This window comes from Impatiens glandulifera, chromosome 6 (genome assembly GCF_907164915.1).
Source record: "Impatiens glandulifera chromosome 6, dImpGla2.1, whole genome shotgun sequence".
NCBI lineage: Eukaryota > Viridiplantae > Streptophyta > Magnoliopsida > Ericales > Balsaminaceae > Impatiens > Impatiens glandulifera.
In genome coordinates, this window is record NC_061867.1 from 29595957 (window position 1) to 29619096 (window position 23140).

General features: G+C 33.5%; 1 protein-coding gene and 1 pseudogene across 1 annotated transcript; one reads left to right on the forward strand and one right to left on the reverse strand.

Moving 5' to 3' along the window:
* Window positions 1–11113: 11113 nt before the first annotated feature.
* Window positions 11114–12107, forward strand: LOC124942339 (leucine-rich repeat extensin-like protein 1). The gene has a single exon (XM_047482819.1). It carries the CDS (start codon window positions 11229–11231, stop codon window positions 11778–11780), a length of 552 nt encoding a protein of 183 aa, XP_047338775.1. The 5' UTR covers window positions 11114–11228; the 3' UTR covers window positions 11781–12107.
* A 560-nt stretch (window positions 12108–12667) lies between these two features.
* On the reverse strand, window positions 12668–22865 carry LOC124943457 (annotated as a pseudogene).
* Window positions 22866–23140: the final 275 nt, after the last annotated feature.

The following is a 23140-nucleotide window of genomic DNA, read 5'->3' on the forward strand; positions in this document are numbered from 1 at the left end:
CATGTGTCCGTTGGACGGTCGCCTATAGTACTAGAGTACATCAGACTCTAAGAAATTGGATTGTGGCCGTACCGAACGAGTAGTGCACCGAATATCCTTTAATATTGTCTTGTACTGGACATACAATTGGAAGGATATTCGTGTACGTGACGTTCATTCATTTGATATAATTAGCTGGCTTGTCAGACTGCACAGAAGTGAGTAGAGCAGGAGTAGCAGACATCTAGTTGATCGTGGTTAGACGTATGCTTTATTTAGGCGGCTTCTAAAGCAAGGCATTAGACGTACTCCTTTAGACCGCGTCTAAAGGAGTTAGACGTCCTTGTCTAACTACGCATCCCTTTAGACCGTGTCTAAAGGAGTTAGACATACCCGTCTAACTACGTTTCCCTTTAGACCGCATCTAAAGGAGTTAGACGTACCCGTCTAACTACGCTTCCCTTTAGACCTTGTCTAAAGGAGTTAGACGCACCCATCTAACTACGTTTCCTTTTAGACCTTGTCTAAAGGGGTTAGACTTCCACGTTTAACTACGTATGACGTTTAAAATAGCCTGCTTTAGACCACGTCTAAAGTCGCATAATCTTATATATGCACCTGCACAAAACAAATAGACAACTTAACTTTATTTTATTTAAACATCATCAAAATTACGTTGTTAAGATAATGTTCCAGATCATAATATTTGTTTATTTCTATTTCAAGTTATTTATTTATCACTTAATTAACTATTTTTTTTTACTTTATTTTAATTTTTCCCAACAATTTCCCTTTTTTTAATGATGTTAAAATTATGCAACCTTTATCAAACAAAATAAATACCCATTAAATGAGATTAAGATCAAAGTAATTCACCAAGGTATTTAAACATAATTTTAAAGTACAAAACACATGGAGAAAGATTTAGTGTCCTTCCCTTTTTACTCTTGGATCTGCGCCGCTTTGGTGATTTGATTTTCCAGTTAAGAGGTTCTGGAATTGACTGATCTCTCAACTTCTACTGCCACCTCCTTTGTCGCCTCCATGAACTTGGCCTCTTCTCTTTGGTTCACAACTGCCTCCGCCTCCTTCGGCAACTTTTTCGTTTATATTTTGATCGAGTTCCTCGAGCAGAAGTTGATCCCCCTCTTTTGCTTCCTTCCCCTTTTATAACATTATCCGGGTTGGCAGCAATAAGAGCTATTTCTTTCTCAGTAGCAGCTGCAACTTCTTCTTTAGCTTGAAATTGCCTTGCAAAGGTGTCATCTTGCTTTAATCGCTCAGCCTTTTCCCTATTTAACGAGTTAGATATCTCCATTACTTGGGACTGAATAAGTTCAATTATGGACCTTGTCTCTTGGTGAAACTTTTGGTTGAAATTCTTTGATTTAGCAAGATGATCCAACTATTGTTTATAGAAGTTCTTTTCCAGCTTCTTGTACTGAGTATGAAGGAGGTTGACTTCGTATGTATTAGCTTCAATGTTTTCTCAGTTTCATTTTGAATGGAAAGAATGGAAGAGACATCTTCTTTACTTGATACATACCCCTTCTCAAGATTTTACAATCTGGACGACATGTCCATTATGTTCTGCTGCATAGAACTCGGCGCATCCATAACTGCATTGCAAAAGTTTGCTCTTCTAGGAGAGGCTTCTTCGGAGGAAGGAGTAGAAGAAGATACGACTTGGGAGCAAGCTGGAGCAGTGCGAAAATGGTTCGCATGCATGCTCACTTGTATGGAATGCTCTAGTTTTTTTGTCTTTAAGGGGGGAAGAGGGAGCGTTTGTTACATTCCTTGAATTTTCTTTTCCATTTAAGATCGCGGCACATACCTAATTAACACGCTCTGAAATATCTTCAGAGTGAAGAGGTAGATCAACAACGTTCTCAATGATGTGTGCAACTGTCTTGATAGGAGATGATTGATGAACAGTTGAAGAGGAAGGAGGTCTTTCTTTTAATGGCGTTTCTTCAGAGGATTAGGAGGACTCAACATTTTCTGATTGTTCCCCCTCAATAGACGGAGTCGTCTCTAGATCAACTTGCTTCAAGGGTTCCCCCTCAGCTTGTGAACCTGGTGTCTGTTTACAGTTCTTTGATTGTTCCCCTCAATCGATGGTGATTTTTCTACTTCAGACATTGGAGGAGCCACTTCAAATGACTCTTTCTAAGGAATGGGCGTCTGTTCAGCTTCAGAAGCTACTACCTACTCTTCTATATGGATTTCTGGTTGAACCACAACAGGGATCTGTTCAACATAATGTTGGGCCATTAGATTCTTTTCTTCAAAGAATAACTTGGAAAGCTCAATGAGATAGGTAGTAGCCTGCTCTTCATCTTAAGAAATAAACTGTTCAGCTCTAATGATTCACAGGGGCTCGCCTTGAAGAAAAGACATGTCATAAATTTTATCGGAACTATTGACCTCTGCACCGACTTGAAATATACTCGACCGAGATGACTCAGTGCAATGAACATATCGGAGGACTATGGAGAAATAGTTATTCATTAGCAAGTCAAGTCATTTCAGTGCATTTTTTTCTGAAAGTGCATCCATGTCAAGAGGATTGAAATTTGCCTTTCTCGCCTCAAGTAGATGATAAAGAGCACGACCCATTGTATTTGCCACAACAAGTTCCTTTCTTTTGAGTGCTTCATGGACCTCTATTGTTTTTGCCCATTTAAGGACTCTCTACTCCATTTTTACTAATTTCTTCCATTCTTGTTTGATCTCGCCACCGGAGATGATTTCATCGAATTGGGAGATTAACATGTGATTCATCCAGGTATCGAAGACTTCGATCTTCTCAGCAGCTTTTATTTCAACTTGTTCCATAACGAAATTATAGATAAGGTTGGCCTCCGAAACTTTTTCCAGAATCTCTTCAGCAATACCTTTTCATTTTCTAGGAACTTTGGCTGGTTTGGGAGTAGGCACTAGTTCTCTAAAGTGATTCCTGGAGCCCCCTGACTGCTTTTAAGATTTCAAAAGGAGATAAAGCCTTTTGAAATGCCCCTTCTGAAAGCTCAGTTACTATTCCCATTGCCTTCTTAATGGGTGGTTTTTTTAGAGTTTCAACAATAAGCGTCACAACATTCGACTGAATGGGAGCTTGTTCGGAAGAGAGAACAATAGCAGGCGTGGGAGCATTTTCCTACTCTATTTCAGCAGTTATATTGACATTACCAGTAGCATCAGCAACTACTTATTCATCAAGGAACGCATGCAAGTTTTCCCTGTCAATACATTCAATATTTTGACCAACTGGCTCAACAATTGGTCTTTGAGCTTGTTCCATCACAGGAACATCAATATTTGGCACTACGGACGAAGGAGTGGAGGAGGTTATCTTAGTTGACTTTTTGGCGACCTTAGACGCCTTCGTCTGATCAGTAGCAAGAGAAGACGACCTAGCCCGCTTCTTTATTGGGCTGGCTAAAGGTGAAGGCGAAAGAGACGAAATAGGGATGGCGGCGATGGGAGAATTTTCATATCTTGACCTTTCAGGAATGGAGTCAATTACTCTAGAGTCCCTCTTCAAAGCTCTCTTCTGGTTGTTAAAGCTAGCAGCAGACTCCATGATAGAGGATTTAGCTCTTTTAGTGCTCGTCGTGCGGTTGGAGGTAGCTTGGCGCTTAGACCGTGTGATCGATTGACCACTTGTCTGTTGACTGGAGGATCCAGGATTCAACTCCTTGAAGATTTTCAACCTTGCTATGGCGCTTTTCACATAAATATTAGTAAATATTCGGTAGGGGTTAGCAGCCTCACCCTCGCCCATGGGAACGCCTAGATGCTCTATGAACCAACCGAGTTAGACTAAAAAGTCTGCACTCTGCTTGTTCTTTAAGTAAAACAACTGGCAAAGATTTGAGAACAAGGTAGATGCCCAGTTAATCGGCATACCTTTGGGTATGGCCACCATGTAGTCAAATCTATCTTGGGTATACAGGTCGAACGATCCTGGCTTACCCTGAAGTGCCTTTGCCATAATGTCATTTAGAAGACAGAAATGGGGCTTTATGACTTTCTTCTTCCCATTTATGTTGATCAAACTACCAGAGTTTGAAAAAACGATATGTATCTCTAAAATAATCTAGACATGGATCACAACGTCAAAGGTATGACCCTCAGATGGCGGTTCAAAGAACTTAGCGAACATCGATTCAGAGAAGGAGATAGTTTTGTCGTTCATTGTCGCCTTTATCGAGTCTTCAACCACCTCCCCATCTTGAAGAACTCACGCACCTCTTTTTCATATAGAATATAGGGACCGTTGAGATACTTCTTGAGGCCAGAATACTCAGAGAGATCTTAACATATCCACGATGTCTTGTTGTTCGATAGAATATACTTCAAAGTCTACCAGCAAAGTATTGTGAGCAAGGGAAACAATCAACTTGTTAGCCATCTTTGAATGTAAGAAACAAATTAGAACGGAGAAAATCAAGATTTCTTAGAAAGAAGGCAGAGAGAGATTTAGGGTTTTAAGAAAATAGGAAGCATAAGAACCCTAAGCACATGCATGATGCCTTTAAATAGAATTTGAACAATCACATGTTCGACCGTCACTTTTTGAAAAAGGACCATCAATTAATATTAGACGCCTTTTCCTAAAAGCAATTATTATTAACTGAGTTTTTACCAAAGTCTTAATAGTTAATTGTAGGATATATTAGTCATTTTCTTTAACATTGAAAGACACATGTCTTCAAGTTATTCTAATGTAGAAAATGACTGTTTTACTGTTTGAGCGGGAAAATTAGATGACAACGCATACTTAGTTGACAACTGTCCTCAATCGGTCCAAAGATGAAACGTCTAACGACACACGTAGTTAGACGTTTAACTTACCGTCTTCATTCTTTGCGTCAAGTTGAATAGACATCTATTTAGACGCAAGTGTCTAACTATGCTTGTGTTACATACGTCTAAACGTCTATTTAGACGTAGGCGTCTAATTACGCTTGAACAACACGTGTCAAACGTGTGTCTAGTTAGACGTGGGCGTCTAACTACGCTTTTCTTTCATATGTCTAACTGACATTAGTTTTAAACAAAGACGTTTATCCAAACCAGAAACACATACTACTTAAGTAAATACACGTCTAAGTACTCGTTTTATTTTAGATGACCTCATCTATTAGACCGATTGAAGCTTTCGTCTGCGTACATCTGTCTGAACATATTAAACATTAAATTTTCCCCTCAATTTATGCATGTTTAAGAACAAATAAATGATTTGATGTCCTCAAGACCTAAAAATAATTTTAGGGAAGAAAAACTTAGTCTATGGGAGTGGATTTGTGAACATGTGTGCCACTTGTTGATCTGCTGGAGCATAATCTCAAAAGAGTGTGCTCCAAGTTTTCTCCATGTAGTTGTCCTGTATCACCTACACAAAAATGTATTTACAACTTTTGATACCCACATTCACTTGGGTCCTCGGTCAATTAGTCCCTTAGGAATCCATTTTTGAGTTATTTTGATGGATTTCCCATTTTGTGTTGTGATTAGTGCGTATGATTTAGGTTTAGCAGACGTCTTTTAACAAGAAACTAATCTATTAACCTTAGAGGATGTTTTTGTTTAAAACTCATTGACTTCTTGTCAGGTTTTGGTTTGCCAGACTTTCTGGCTGCTTCCTTTCTAGGTTTCAGTCAACTTATAATTGGCTTAACATATGTAATCTCATCCTTTAAGGTTAGATCCTCACAGCTTGGATCAGTTCCATTATTGGTTAAACTCTCTTTGACAAAGTTTATTGGCTTCAACTTGTCTGATGATGAGTTTAACTTTTCACTGGACTTATATGAGTTAGCTTTGTCAAATCCTAAACTGGATTTGCATCCGGCAGGCCTTAACCGACTAATTTGTTATTTGACAGCTTCTCCAGACCTTATCCAAGAACTGACCACATAAGTTAGACGTTGGTTTTCAAAAAACATTGTTTGAATCTTTTCCTTGAGTTTCTCATTTTCAGATAAGAGCTCGATCATGTTGTTTTCAAAAACTTTTGGTTCGGAAGTTTGAGATAAAATAGGTTTATCGATTTTAGATTTCAACCTTATTTTATTTTCAGAGTCTGACAGCTTTCTGTACTCCATGACCATGTCATTGAGTGCAGTAATTAAGTCATCTCGTTTAAACTCTTCTGAAGAGAAATCAAATACCTCAGAATCTTCTTCTTCTCTTGCCATGAAGCAAACAACCTCTTCATCATCACTATCGCTGGATGATGAGTAAGTTGACTCGTTGTAGATCACTTAGTTTTTCTGTCATCTACCATGAGAGCCTTCAACTCTTTCTCGTTGGCCTTCTTCTTTTCATCACACTTTGGATTCCTACATTCTAACTTAAAGTGTCCTAATTTATCATAGTTAAAACACTTTAAGTTAGCCTTATAGTTATTCTTATCATAATTGTTATTATTTGAAGAGCTTGAGTTAAAGTTGCTCTTCTTCATGAATTTTCCGAATTTCTTCACGAAGAGAGGCATCACGTCGCTACAAAGTTGCTGGGAAGCCGTCTTTACTTTAGTGGCAACAGGTGGCTCCTCAGCAGTCACTAGTGCCTTGGTTGGAATGACAGATGTGAAAAGCTCCTCTTCATTCCTAGAGTTTATTTCAAACTCATAGGCCTTAAAATCGGCTAGCAAGTCAAAGAGCTCCATCTTGTTGAGATCTTTGGACTCCCTCATTGCCATTGTCTTGATGTCCCACTCCCTGGGAAAAGAAGCATAACTTTGATTGCAACCTCTCTATTGTTGTAAGTCTTGCCCAAGGTGGAAAGAGTGGTGATGATCTTACGGAATCTCCCATCGAACTTAGTCATCGTCTCTCTAGGACGCATCTTAATGTTGTCAAATTGATGTGTGGCAACCATGAACTTGTTCTCTTTGGTTTGTTCGTTTCCTTCACAGAGTTGAGTCAACCTCTCCCAAATTTCTTTGGCAGAGTTGCATGAGATGATGTAGTTGAACATGTTGTCGTCTAGAGTCTTGTACAGAATATCCATGGCCAGGTTGTCAAGGTTGTTCTTCCTCTTGTCTTCACTGGTCCACTCAAATCTTTCTTTCTCGGTCTTTCTCGGGCCTTCGATGATGACAAGCCACATGTCATCATTTATGGCAGATAGATGAGCATGGACTCTCTTCTTCCATACAACATAGTTTTCTTTTGAGAACATGGGAGCCTTGGTTGTAGCGGACACATGATTCAGATTCTTTTGGAGCTTGAGAATAGAAAACGAGGCTCTAATAACACTTGATAGGATCGGTGCTAGCAATAGAGACTAGGGTCTGACTATTGTTAACAACTTACAATAAACTCTTTTTATAATAATTCTGTGAGGGATTAGTATATGTTTCTATTTTTCATAAATCCTCCAAACTCTTGAAACGAATTCAAGTGTGGAAGTGTTCGTCAGATATAAAGCTTTGAACAACCGAATGTAAAAGGCAGAAGGTAAAGAACACAGAGGGTTTTATGGATGTTCAGAGATAAAACCTCTACGTCAACCCTTCTTCCACAACCGGAAGGATATCCACTAAATACTTTGAATCGAATACAACTCACTGATCTAGCTAACTCTCTATTGAACAGATCAATCTCTGTTCAACTTACAATATTCTCAAAGCTAGAGAGTAATTGAATTTCTCTCTTGATCTTGAAGGATGTAAGAAATCAATAAGAGCAAGAGCAAGATTGTAAGTAAGGAAGTAAGTTAGGTAATTCGTAAGTGAACAAGTAAGTCAAGTAATTCGTTCGTTGTTCTTGAGCATCTATTTGTAGTAGAAGGACACCAACGGTCGAATCTTCTTTGTGGACACGTGGCATGTGTCCGTTGGATGGTCGCCTATAGTACTAGATTACATCAGACAATAAGCAATTGGATCGTGGCCGTACCGAACGAGTAGTGCACCGAATATCCTTTAATTGTGTCTTGTACTGGACATACAATTGGAAGGATATTCGTGTACGTGACGTTCATTCATTTGATATAATTAGCTGGCTTGTTAGACTGCACAGAAGGTAGTGGAGCAGTAGTAGCAGACAGCTAGTTGATCGTGGTTAGACGTATGCTTTATTCAGACAGCTTCTAAAGAAAGGCATTAGACGTGCTCCTTTAGACCGCATCTAAAGGAGTTAGACGTCCTTGTCTAACTACGCATCCCTTTAGACCGCGTCTAAAGGAGTTAGACATACCCGTCTAACTACGCTTCCTTTTAGACCTCGTCTAAAGGAGTTAGACGTACCGGTCTAACTTCGTTTGCCTTTAGACTGCGTCTAAAGGAGTTAGACGCCATCTAACTACGTTTCCCTTTAGACCTCATCTAAAGGAGTTAGACGTACCCGTCTAACTACTTTTCACTTTAGACTGCGTCTAAAGGATTTATACTTCCACGTCTAACTACGTATGACGTCTAAGATAGCCTGCTTTAGACCACGTCTAAAGTCGCATAGTCTTATATATGCACCTGCACAAAACAAATAAACAACTTAGTTTTATTATATTTAAACATCATCAAAATTACGTTGCTAAGATAATGTTCCAGATCATAACTTTTGTTTATTTCTATTTCAAGTTAATTATTTCTCACTTAATTAACTCTTTTCTTTACTTTGTTTTAATTTTTCCCAACATAATCAAATAAAAGAGATGAGTTGAGTTATTGTTGTTTTGATGACGCTACTACATTAGCCAACACTTGTGTTTCTTTTGCTATATTCTGTGCATTTCTAGGCATGTTCTGTGCAGATCTAGAAATAGTGTTTAATGCATTTTTAACGATGGAGGAGGTTAATACTTGAGGGTCATCCTCTCCAATATGAACTCCTCCACATTATCTGCAACATGATCTGCCACCTGATCTATCAGATGATCTTCCACCTGATCTTCCACTCGATCCTACATTTCATCTGTCATCGTCTTAGGCTCATCCTGGTGGATGCTTAAAAGTGGAAGGCATACAACATCCCTTCCATATCCGAATCCTCTTCATTCCATTTCCATTTGAATCATACTTCTCAGCTTATTGTCATTCCAACATGACAATATTGGAAATTGTCGTTCGTAAGATAGTTGAAATTCAGGGTCCGATATCTTATCCATGTAGAACAACTGAAATAATAAACAATATGTTAGAACATTTACATTGACATTTGAATAAACCACTAAATTAATGTACTGAAAAAAATTACTTACAATGAGAAATGTATGCAAAGAAATAATATGGTTGCAGCATTATCCAAAGAAATATTCAACTTATGAATAACATGGTCACTTATAAAAACCTCATTTACCAAGAGACTCATCTGAAATCGTGAAATAAACAAATTTGTCTTCTTTAAAAAAACTCAAATATCTTATGATTCATTATCTAAAATTACCATTTATGAAAAAGAGGTAACATCTTCTCCAAACATAACTCAAATCTTGTGATTCATTGTATGAAACTATACCATTGTCTAAGCTTTCAATTTCAGAATTTCCATTACTGTAAGTATTTACTATACCATGTCCTCAAATCTTCTAACTCATATACAGAAACCAGAAACAGAAATAAAAATAATTTCTAAATATTAAATCAAGTTATCGAACATGGACATGTTCAGGAAAACCCTAACCATAGGATGATCATGTTCAAGAACTTACCTTCTGTAAATGTTAGAATTAGATGTAGTTGAAGGAAACTGATTCTCCTAAAAAATTATAAATAAAACGATTTTAGGGTTTTAGTTGTTCGTTAACATTATTGTTCGCCATTGATTTAGGGCTTACCATTTTCAAAGCTCGGAAGAAAGAAGATATTGTCGAAGTCTGAAGTCGCGTAAGAAAGAAGAAAGATGACAACCGAAGTTGCGGAAAATGAAAACAAACGATTCAAAACCTAGAAATCGAAAATGGAGAGAGTAAGAAAGAGAGGGAAAGAATAACGATTAAAGAAAGAAGGGATTAAAAAAATTAAAAATATTTTTTAGTCCACCGTTGTTTTTTTTTTTCACGGTGCTGCCAGGTGAGGAATCGTTGTCGAACGCTCTCTATCATTTTTCAAAATATATATATATATATATATATGAACAAGTGTTTCCCTCCTTTTTACTTGTAGAGCTTGTATAATGGAATATTTTGAAATTTAAAATAAAAATTTTTGTTTCATAATAAGAAAAAGAGATTATTTAAATTTTTAATCAGTTTAATTATTAAAAATAATTTAGTTATATTTAAAATTAAAATTTAATAAAATAAAAAAATATATTTTAGTTAATAAAATTAATAATTTGATAGTTAGATTATAGTGTGAATTAGTGATAGGATAAAAATAAAATTTATAAACAAACAAAAAAGTCTCAACAAAAAAATACAATCAAACAAGCTCTTATGGGTTCGTAGATCTAGTAGTCTAGCAATTGGTCTAACTCAAAGTTTTAACTTATTTGGCTGGGTTGATGCATTGCTGAAAAAAAGAACATTTTATATTAAATTTTTTTGAATAATCAGTTTTTTTAAGCTTAATAGTAAAAAAAAACTTTATTTTTTAAAGATAAATTAATTTTATATAATTAAATAAATAATATTTTTAGTATTTAAATATATAAAATAATAATATGAAATGATAGTTTGAAAAAATAAAAAAATGTTATTTCATCAAACTAATGAGTGGTTAAATGTTTGGAAGATTATTAGGTCTTTTAGAATTTTTTAAAAAAAATATATTACATAATTAAATTTTAATATATATATATATATATATATTTTACTCGAAATAGAATGTTGAAAAAACAAAATTATTTATGGATAGCTGACTAACATTTGCCTACCGTTACCAATAATAATATTTAATTATTGAATTAAATAATTAAAAAAACAATAATTAATAATTTTAGTTCTTTAATATATAAATTTTAATAACTTAATTTATTAATAAAATAAAATATTTTTATTTTATTATTATAAAATTTAATAGTTTAATGATTTAAAAGTGAATGTATTTTCATTAAATAATTTTCTTAAAAATGAATAAAATCTAAAATAATGTATCCCCACTAAACAACCTCGAAACCCTAGATTCCACTAAAGAGGGTCTTAAATTTAGTATTTTTTGTTATGAAGTTTATTGCTTTCATTTATTCACCATCCAGTATTGTCTGTCATTTCTCTCTCTTCATAAAGCTCCCTCCCTCACTAGTCTCACTGATCTAAACCCTCAAATAATCGGAGATCTGCCACCACCAAGAAACAAAATGGCGAAATCCCAGTTAATAATACATCTCTCCTTTCTCTTATTTATATCCACGTTTATCCCGCCGACAACATCATCTTCTACCGGAAAGCCGGCGCCGGCGAACTCATGGATCGGCTCAAAATACCAGATCGAATGCACAATGTGCTCTGCCTGCGACGATCCTTGCAATCCCCCTGCTGTTATATACTCTCCTCCTCCTCCACCACCATCTCCATCTCCTCCTCCTCCATCAAACCCATCTTTAAATTGTCCCCCGCCGCCTTCTCCCCCAAGCTCCGGCGGCTATTACTACTCTTCTCCACCGCCGCCTTATCAACAAACCTTTAAATACTACCCGCCGCCACCCTTTGGTAACTATTATTACTATCCACCTCCGATGAGTGGGTATTATCCTCATCCGCCACCGCCGAACCCAATCGTGCCGTACTTTCCGTTTTATTTTCATAACCCACCTCTTCCTTTATCTAATGTCGACGGGTCTGTTCAACTGCAGATATGTTTAATTCACTACGTCATTGCTTTGTTTGTTGGGTTTCTGTTAGTCTACTAACCAAATTGAAGTGATGAAAGGTTTTATAATATGGGAATAAGGACGGTGATTTGCAGATCTACGTGTGTCGGAGATCAGAAGCGACGGCTATGCTTTTTCGCCGGAAAAGAGGTTACTACTTTTTCTCTCTTTCTAAAGTAATTTGGTGAAAAGTTGGCTGGTTTTTTTTTCTAATAGGTTGTAGGGTCCAAAAATTTCCACTTTAAAGCATTATTGGCTTTTTAGTTGTATTTCTTCCACTTTAGTGTCAATTTTTGTATGTAATTTGTAATTTAAAGACTTTGTAATCAAAAGGCAATTGTCTATTTATATAGAACGGCATCATCATCTCATCTCTAAGAAAAGACCTTGTTTATCTCGAGTTTTTTTTTCTTCTTTCTTTCTGGTTTTAGGTAAAAAAATTTGACTTATTTTTAGAATTAAATGATCCACTCTTCAAATAGATAGGAGTGAGTGAAAGATTGAAAATATTGGGTTTTATATTAAAATCTATAAAAAAGTAAACAATATCAAACAAGTTAAGAAAAGCATTATTGGAAGCCAGTATAATAATAACTTACAAAAAATATTTTTATATTTAAAATCATTTTTCTATCATCTCCCACTCTGCCCCAAACTCAAAATTAGTTTTTCAACTTAACTCTCCCCTGTATGCAAATCCAAAATAGGTTTATCACCATTTCTATCACTTTGATACCATCTTCAACCTACACATCCATTCCATTAATATGGTACACTAATTTTTTTAACCTTATTAAAACATTATTAATATAAAAAAAACACCTTATACATGTATACATAACATAAATAATGTATCAATTTTCGAAATTGGTGTACTCTTTCCACATATGATTGATTAATGCATCACAAAGTTCAATGTGTGCATCTTTATTTTCTTATTTTTCCGTACTGAGATATAAAATCTTGAAATCGAGTATTTTCATCTATCACCATCTCGACCTCTGGCGAATGCGTTTCCATTTCAATTTCGATATGTCCATTAATGTCACGTTCATCCTCAACAATCATATTATGCAAACTTATGCACGTAGTCATTATATTATGCAACACTTATTTTCTCTAATATCGTACCGGTCATTTTATAATGGAAAAACATGATTGAAGAACACTGAATGCACGTTCAACGTCTTTTTTATATGTTACTTGTATCATTGTAAAATATTTTTTCTTCCTGTTTGCACAAGAGTAGACAATTTTAGATATATGTCATCAGCTAAATAATAGCCCATGTTATATTTTTTTCCTTGAATTACATAATGAGTTGGAGGAAAAATATATTGAGTTAGATCCGAGAACATATGAGATGACTCTAACACGTTTATATCATTATTGGTGCTTGGCAAACAAAAATATGCATGCCAATCAAAATGATGGTATGCTTTCCACTACGGCCTGCATATTGTCCCACCCACGCGGTTGGACAAATTTTCCACCTTCAATGCATACAATCTAAACTGCCTAACATTCCAAAAAATCCATGTTGCTGGCCAATATTGAGAAGTCTTAAAATTTCATTTGTTGTTGGCCTTTTAAGATAGCGTTTGCTAAATATCTCAACCAAAATGTGACAAAAAAAATTTATACTTTCAATTGTAGTAGACTCTCCAATTTTAATATACTCATTTGTGGCATCTGATGGAGCACCATATGCCAACATATAAAACACTGCCGTTATTTTTTGTATTGGAGATAGTCTAAGTATGCCTGCATTGTCCGATTATTGTTGAAAGTAACGATCATGATCTTTGAATGCGTCAATAATTCGAAGGAACAATGAGCGAGACATTCGATATCTCCGACGAAACATGGTCTCATTATACACTAGGTTATCTGAAAAATAATCATTGTATAACCTAGTTACAATCGACATTTTCACAATCACGATTGGTGACAATATGTTCAGAAATTGAACCACGATGTAGTACTTATTGGCTTTATTGTTCAAGAAGTTGTTGGATGATCATGTAGTTATTATTGTGAAGACGACATAAATTTGGTTGTCTTTAATGAATCATCATATTATCATCATCCAAAGAAGAAGAAGATGAGGATGAATCAATAACGTTGAAATTTCATTACGAATACTTGTAGTTCTGAATAGTGGAAAATATATGTGATAAGTTATTAATGACTTAACAATATCATGAAAATATGATATGTATTTATAGTAGTGTAATTGCAATACGATGATAATATATTCATTTTTAATTCAAATTGGTGGAGAAATGGGACAAACTTTTCAGTGTGTGGTCATTTTCAATTTAGAATAGTGAAAAATTTGGACCAATTTTTTAGTGTGTGGTCTTTTTCAATTAATTTGAGTGGAGAAATAAGACCAACTTTTCAGCGGATGATCATTTCAATTAATTTAAGTGGAGAAATAAGACTAACTTTTCAGTGTATGGTCATTTCCAATTAATTTGAGTGGAGAAATATGACCAGCTCTTCAATGTAGGGTCATTTCCAATTCAGGATGGTGGAAAAATGAGACCAATTTTTCAGTGTGCTATCATTTCCAATTAATTTGAGTGGAGAAATATGACAAAATTTTAGTGTATGGTCATTTCAATTAATTTGAGTGGAGAAATATGACCAACTTTTTAGTGTATAGTCATTTCCAATTAATTTGAGTAGAGAAATGAGACCAACTTTTCAGTGTATGATAATTTCCAATTCAGGATGGTGGAAAAACTAGACCATCTTTTCCGTGTGTGGTCATTTCTAATTAATTTGAGTAGAAAAATATGACCAATTTTCAGTGTATGGTCATTTCAATTAATTTGTGTGGAGAAATATGACTAACTTTTCAGTATATGGTCATTTTTAATTAATTTTAATGGAAAAATGAGACCAATTTTTCACTGTGTGATCATTTCCAATTCAGGATAGTGAAAACGTACCAAATTTTTAGTATGTGGTCATTTCCAATTAATTTGAGTGGAGAAATAGGACCAACTTTTTAGTGTATGGTCATTTCAATTAATTTGAGTGGAGAAATATGACCAACTTTTCAGTGTATGATCATTTTCAATTAATTTGAGTGGAGAAATGAGACAAATTTTATAGTGTGTAGTCATTTCCAATTCAATGTAATAAGTACGGTAAGTGTTAGGATTTCACCTATATATTGACATGGAGGGTAACATATAATTAACTACATCTTACCATTTGAATTAAGTCGAATACATATTTACCTTCATTCATTGTTAAGAATGTTTTTTTGATCAACAACCTATAACCTAGATGAGTATATACACTCGGGTTTATATCGAAATTCATGAGGACCCAATTTTTAGAATTATTCAAACAAGTGACCAATTATGGTCTCGTATTGAAGAAGCTTTCAATGGAGAAAGGCTGGAGCATTGGGAGATGTGTACTAAAAAGATTTATTCAATCCTGACTGGACACTATCCAAAAAGTAATAAGGAGACTTCATGCATTTATAAAACAAATTGAGAATACGCATCAAAACAGTGCTTCAAATGAAGATATTGTGAATATTAACATATTATTTGATATACTATTACTTATGCATATTATATTTAATTATTTGAACTTCACGGATACTTCAGGTTAAAGTGTTGTTCATGAAAGATTTTAAGTTCAAAGCAGGTTGAAAGTTCGATTATGTGTGGAACATTGTTAAAAATTTTGAAAAATTTATAGATTGTTCCATAACTAGTAGGAGAAATCAATATGTCAACTATGTCTAAACTGAGTTAGAAAATCCAACTCCAGATTCTGTTGGACAAGCATTCCAGGTATCTTCTCATCTTCTCTTAACTTGTAAGATTTAGACATTGGTTCTCCATCTGAAAGACCTATCGGAGTGAAAAAAGCAAAACTGAAACGGAAAAATGATGATAGCACATCATTGGCCCTAAATGAAATACAGAAAAAAAACAAAAAAAAATGTTGAAGAAATGAAAAGGACAAATGAACATATTAAAAGTCAATTAGATAGGCAAAACAAACGTTACGCGTTGAAAAAGATTAAGTAATAAAACTAGACTTTAATGAAAGATTTGAGTAAAATACAATATCCAAATGTACGTGCATTTATTCGGGTTCAACAAGCTCAAATTATGCAAGAAAGAGCTCAAAATGAATGTCAACTAGATACTTCCACCCTAGTTACATTTCAAACTATTTCATTGATAAAAAGTTCAAAAATAACCATATAATTTTATTGAGATTTAATTTGTGAAGTTGTTAAAATATATATGTATTAGTGAAAAAATTAAAAATTTGGTGTAAAAAAAGAATATGAATATTCTTTGAGTTTAAAAATAGATTTTAGATTGGAGATAAATTATTATTTGTTTGATGGGACAGTTATTGTATTTTAAGTTTTATAATAAGTTTTGGGTTGTAGATAGTCTTAGTTAAAATTTTGAGAATTAATTTTATATTAGGGCTAAAAAAAAGAAAGAAAAAAAGAAATAAGAATAATATGCAAGTTGAGTTCTATCCTTGATTACCTTGAGGTTAGATTATAACTATAAGGATAAATATAAACAAGTTAGTATCTTAATAATGTCGGTAACATGCTAATGCTAATTAAAAGGTAGTAATGATTAAAAGTTGATAAGAATTAACATATTTCAAAAAATTAGTTGTAACATGTTAGATATCGACCCAAATAATTAGGATATTCTAAAGGACTTCAGTTTAAAATATTTTTTTAAAATATATTTTTATATTTTGAAAACAAATTGAGATATGCCATATTAAGAATTAAAAAAAAAAAGATTAAATGAATTTCTGTGATATTTAGAAATTAAGTTTAATTAAACTTGTAAATATTTAGTTTGTTTTAAATTTTTTTGTAAGATGAAGGGTTAGGTAGTGAGGGAAGGGGATATTTTCACTCATGATATGCTTCAAGAAAATTCATTACACATATTGTGTGATCTTTTGCTATTGAAGTATAGTGGGGCTTACAAATTTACAAATATACATCACTTAGTAGTGGGGCTTTATGTCAACTAAATTTATTAATCAATGTAAACTCACACCTCCTCTCATTGAGAGCACTTAAACAACTTTGTCATTGAATCTTCCTCTTTCTAATTTCTTCATTTATTTTGTTGCATGCTCTAATGATGATGGGTAAGATGTCTTAATGATCTCTGATAATAAGTGGGCAAGATCTCTTAATTATTGATCAGAATGTTATTATAAAATAATATTTTTGTAAGATATATTATTACAATACAATATTATAAATTAAATTATGATAATATCATTACTACATAATGTTATAATATATGATAATATTATGCCTATTATATAGACATGATTATGTACCATATATATATATATATATATATATATATATATATATATATATATATATATATATATATATATATATATATATTATACCATTTCTCTTTCTCATATTATAACATTAATGATCTCATTGAACAACTTAATTATATATATGTTTTTATTTGACAACCTTATTTTGTGAACTCTAAAGCCTTTTCCAATCCAATACCAAATGGAAATCCAAATCACATTTTCTCCTCAACCTATCCCAACTGACATACATAAACCTATTTTGAGTATTCATCAAATTATCTTTCTTCAAAATCCAAATTTGTGTTGATACCATTCCTAATACTCAAAAGTTTTTTAATTATGTAAATCAGTCCCTATATTTAAGGTATTTATATTTTATACATTAAATTTATTTATATAGTTTAATATTTTAATTTATTTATATAATTTATTTGTATTTTAATTTATATTTTTGTTTTTATCCTATATTTTATATTAATATATTTTAAGTATCATAAATTTATAAAAATAAAAAATGAATTTAAAAAAAATAAAACACAAAAATAGAATAAACACAAACTATATTTAAGTTTGTGTTTATTTAATAATATTTAATTTATTTTTTATGTATATATTATTGATTTATAATTAATTTTATTAAAATTTTCTATAATTGAGTGAAAATTTTAAGGTTAATAAGTTATTGTAAAGTTATGGAGTTTAATTTGTAATGTTAGATAAATATATAGATATTATTGAAAAAATTAAAAGTTGGTGTAAAAATGAATATTCTGATAATATCTTTTGAGTTTAAGAATAAATTTTTGAGTTGGAAATAAATTACTGTTTGGTGTGATATTTATTGGATTTTGAATTTGAAAATGAGTTTATGAGTTAGAAATGACCTAAAAATAATGAGTTGCTCGCTATATTATTTAATATGAATGTAATGTTTTTTCATATACATTTAATTTATATTTGTGGAATTCTATCTATATGAACTTTGAGTTTCACTGATACTATAATGTTATAATTTTATCGGACAGCCTAATATTTCATTCTCGCACAAAAATATATTAAATTTGACTTTCATTTTCTTTGGGAAAATGTTGCTAGTAAATAACTATTCATTAATACATCCCTACTCAATATCAGGTACCTGATCATTACCTTCACTAAGCGTGATTTGATTTTTTACTCAACAAATTTACGGTTTATATCACTCATTCCTGTTGAAGTATTAACAATATTCTAAAAACAAATTAGTTGTCACATTATCATATTTCAAAAATACAAGTGAAAGTGAAAGTGAAACTAAAAGGGAGTGATTGAATTAAAGATTAACAAATATTACTGTATTTAGAAGTAATATGAGTGGTCTTAAAACATAAAATTTTAGAAATGGAAGTCTAGCTTCATACATATGTGTGCGAATATTTTATTAAATTGCTATTTACTTATAAATCTTGTCTCTAGGTTTATAAGAAAATTCTTCAATTTTGAGTGTTGCGAGTTTTCTTCTAATTTTTATGACAGTCCTTACCATCAATTGCACGCCATTCTTTTCATTGTTATACTTCATCTCATATCAACAAAAATGTCACAGACATTTTTATAACTTAAGCACAAAACATTTTTTTTAACAATTTTATAGTTTGTCTTCCACTCCTATTACTATTATAATACATAAAGGATTTAACTTAAGCAGGTTTTGATGAGCATCATTTGTGTTGAGAAAAAATCTAATCTAAACACACGATAAAAGAAGATATAAAGATAAAGTGGTAAAGAATAATAAAGAACACAAGATATAACAAGGCTCGGCCAACAATGCCTACGTCCTCGGGGAGTCGTCCATTCTATTGATTTTCCATGAAATAATGGTCCAAGTAACCCTAGGTTACAATGTCTCTATTTATAGGAGTACATCAAAAGCCAAATTACTAAACTACTACTCTAAGCCCAATAAAGGCTTAAAGCCCAATTACAATATATAAACTCTAATTAAATATGAACCCAAAACCCAACAATCTCCACCTTGAGCGAATACCACGCTTATTGAGATGTGATAAATAAATTACAAATTCAACAATCTCCACCTTGACAAATTTCACATCCCTTAGGAAATACACGAGCCGTACCCATCAATCTCCACCTTGACAAATGTCAAACCATCAAAAATAAGTGGGTTCAGCACTTCAATCTTCACATTTGTTCGAGCCATTCTTGAGATAATTTTTCGTACCTCCACTTCCCTCAAGAGCCCTTAGAAGAATAACAATCTCCACCTTCACGTATATCGCACCATCAAAAAGTTATGAGTCACACATCAATCTTCACTACTTGAGCCATTCACGAGATAAATCATTATACACTTCTGCTCAAAAGCCCTTAGAAGATAAAATCATAGAGTTTATAACACCAAGTAAATTTGGGTAACCACGTTATTTAAAAAATGAGAGACATTCAACAACTCTTTCTAATCTTTGTTCATACCTGTTGACATATGTAGAAAGTAGAATTAACAATTCTTTATTATGTCAAAATAATCTTTACCTTTGTTTGCCACAAACCAAGTGTCTTATTTTTCAAGTCCAACAATCAACTGAAACTAAAATACCGATTAGACCCAAACTTTTTCAAAATCAGATATCTATTGAAAACTAAGGACACCCAAAACAAACTTCCATCGTCTACTTTCTCAAAATAAGATATCGATCGAAATTGAGAATATCTAAGACGAACTTTTATCGTCTACTTCATAACAAATAAATTAGGCTATCACGACATCTCTTTTCTCTAGCTTAGGATCTGATAAAGTATTTGTCACCCATCTTGCCTTGAACGTTGCATACTCAACCAACTTGAACCTCATACTTCTCCTTTAACAAACTAGCTTGCAATTTGCTAGTTTCTTGAATCCAAAAATGCCTATAAATTCAAGAATATTATTTCAAAATTCACTATCTCTCTTCAATTGTCTCCACCAATGCTTCAAATGATCATCTATAGTTTCTTTGAAAGAAATTGAATATCCTTCCATTTAAATTGATCGAACCTCTCATCTAGCCCCCTTTTTATTACTATGAATCTCATTCAAGGTCTTAATCATCTCAATCATCTAATCTATGATCCACAATGTACAAGCAATTAAGATAGAACGAAAGAAGTAATAAAATCATCACCTTCAAATTAACGAGTCTCCCATCTAGCTCTCTTTTTTCATGACTAGAAATCTCACTCAATGTTTTATTTATCTTCTCACATTAGAAGATAATACAATGATTTCTTCTTAGTTCGTTTGAAAGTTGCTCTCTCAAGATGTCTTCACCTCAACTTATAAGTGTCTTTCACTAGTCTTCATATTTCCGGTTTTAATTCATATTGCGTGTTAACTGGAATTGTGTCAATCCTTAATCACCCTCCAACTCAATGCAATCTTGCAATTTGGCCTGAAGGATTGTCCTATCAACATGTCGACAATGTTGTCATCGGTAACACCATTTTGATAACAACTTTCCATGCTCGATCGTGTTTGTTTCAAATATAAAGCACATAATCTCACCATCGTCTTCATCTTGATTAGTTCTTCGAATAAGATAAAAAAAGGTCATAACCAAAAAGATACAAACATTTTGGTCCCAAATAAGTCAAATAAAACTAAAATTAGGCATACACTTTAAGCCCCAGAAAAACAAACTTTAAGACGTCCAAACCTTGATCCGGCAAATGAAAATGTAGAGGAATGAGTTACCAACCCTCTCGATAAAATCTCAGCGCAATCGGACTTCGTTTGAATCTCCGATTGTCAATTTGATGAACCCTGCGCGGCTGTAGGCGAAAATCTATTGCAAGATTTTCTCTCTACCTCTCCTTTAATTTGACTTCTTCAATAACCGTTTTTCAAAGAAAAAATCTCTCCAAACTCATTTTAGCCGAGAATTTCTTCACGTCAAAGCCCTCAACATAGTGAAATAACGTCACACATGTATGCCAAGACAACAATCGATTATAATAAAACCTCAAACAAATTTTCAACAAGCATAAAGATGTACCGTTTGTTCTCAGAAAGTAAAGAACACAAGAAGTTGTTTATGGGTGTTCGGAGCAAACTCTCCTACATCACATCTTCTTCCAACCACCAAAAAGATTCACTATACTTCTTTGAATCAAATACAGTTCACTAATCTAGTTAACTCTCTGTTGAACAAAACAACCTTTGTTCAACTTACAACACTGAAGTTTTCTCACAGAAAAGACATTATGTAATACAATGTATTCACAGCTAGATGATAAGTGAGATGTTTGATTTCAGGAACTTTTCTTGAATGAAAAAATAAAGCAGCTCTCTCTTTCTTGTATTTTTTCAGCCAGTATGATTTCAGACATACTGTATTTTTGAATTATGGCATACATGGGTGGTTATTCATTTGTTGAGCTCTGTTGTCAGCTGCCTAGAAGACTCTGCTGCCAGCTACCAGCTGTCTAGAAGAGCATCTGCCTTCAGATGCCTATCTGATCATCTTAGCCATTCATCTAATTAGACGCCCCCATCTGATTAGTCTATTAGACGCCCCCATCTAACAGTCTGTTAGACGCCTCATCTTAGTCGTTCATCTACTTAGATGCCTCATCTGATCATCTTAGCCGTCCATCTGATTAGACGCATCTTCATTAGACGCCCCATCTAACATTAGACCTCCATGTCTAACTCCACTGGTTAGACTGCACGTCTAACCCCACTCACGTCTAACATTAGACGTTTTCCAAATAATCGGTCTAACTACGTGTTGACTTTGCTCACGCGCGTTGACTACGCGTCGACTTTGAGTTGTGTCTGCAAATTAACAAAACTCTAATTATTAATTCAGCAACTGGTAAGATTCGAACCCAGGTCACCTACATGACAGGCAAACATACTTACCATTACATCACTTAAGATGTTGATATCTAAATATATATTTATATATTTGATGTGACTAACAATTATCGAGCTTAATTTTATCCAAAAACTATTTCATCAATCATCAAAACAAAATTGTTAATTTATTTTAAATCAATTTAAAATTTTAACCCAACAATTTCTCCATTTTTGATTATTTAAACTAAATTATCAAAACCAGTTTAAATATTAAAAATTTCAACCCAATAATTTCTCTCTTTTTGATTATTTAAACTAAATTATCAAAATCAGTTTAAACATTAAAAATTTCAACCCAACAATTTCTCCCTTTTTGATTATTTAAACTTGTAGACACCCCATTTTTACACCCTAGATACCTAATAGAAAAACACGGCCCGAAATAATACTCATGTTTGTTTATTGAAACGGGAAAACAAAAATAGAATCACCTCGTGGAAAACTGACCCAGTAAAGCTTAAAAGATAACAATCCAAAGGTCGAATTTCATAACAACTCTGTTTTCCCAACCCGTGACACGTTCATGTTGTACGTTTTGAAAAATATTGAATTTTGAGTATAATGTTATTGTTTGCAAATTTGTGCAGAAAATGCTCAAAAAGAAGGAAAAACTACCAATTCAAATCATGGGAGCTAGCTGAAGCTATGTTACACTTCTAAAAATCATATCTTTTGCACCAATGATCCATCTTCAGTGTATGAGCTACCGTTGGAAAGCCCTTTGAATTACCTTTCAACGACACCAAATACTTCTCCCAGTTCTCCCTGAAGCTCAGTCCAAGTCGCCCGCAGCGAAGGTGATGCGTGAACTGACACGTTTTTGTGAGGCTAGTCTCCTGACCAACACGGACCATTTCGTAAGAAAAGGAGAACATGGGGATGTAGGCAAGAGTCTTGCCTTTCCAATGGTACCAACCTCATTGTGGGGAAAGCTCTGTGCACAAAGTTATGGGCTATTAAAGTTATGAAAGTAAAAACCGCGGGATTGAAAAGATTGAAATGGAGGGGTGACTTTAAAATCTCATAACTTTGGATAGGAAGGTCCGTTTGGGTTCATTCAAAAAGGAGATTCACGTTCGTGGTGTTAAGAATTGACCATAAAATTTTCACAATTTTTTGAGCAAAAACG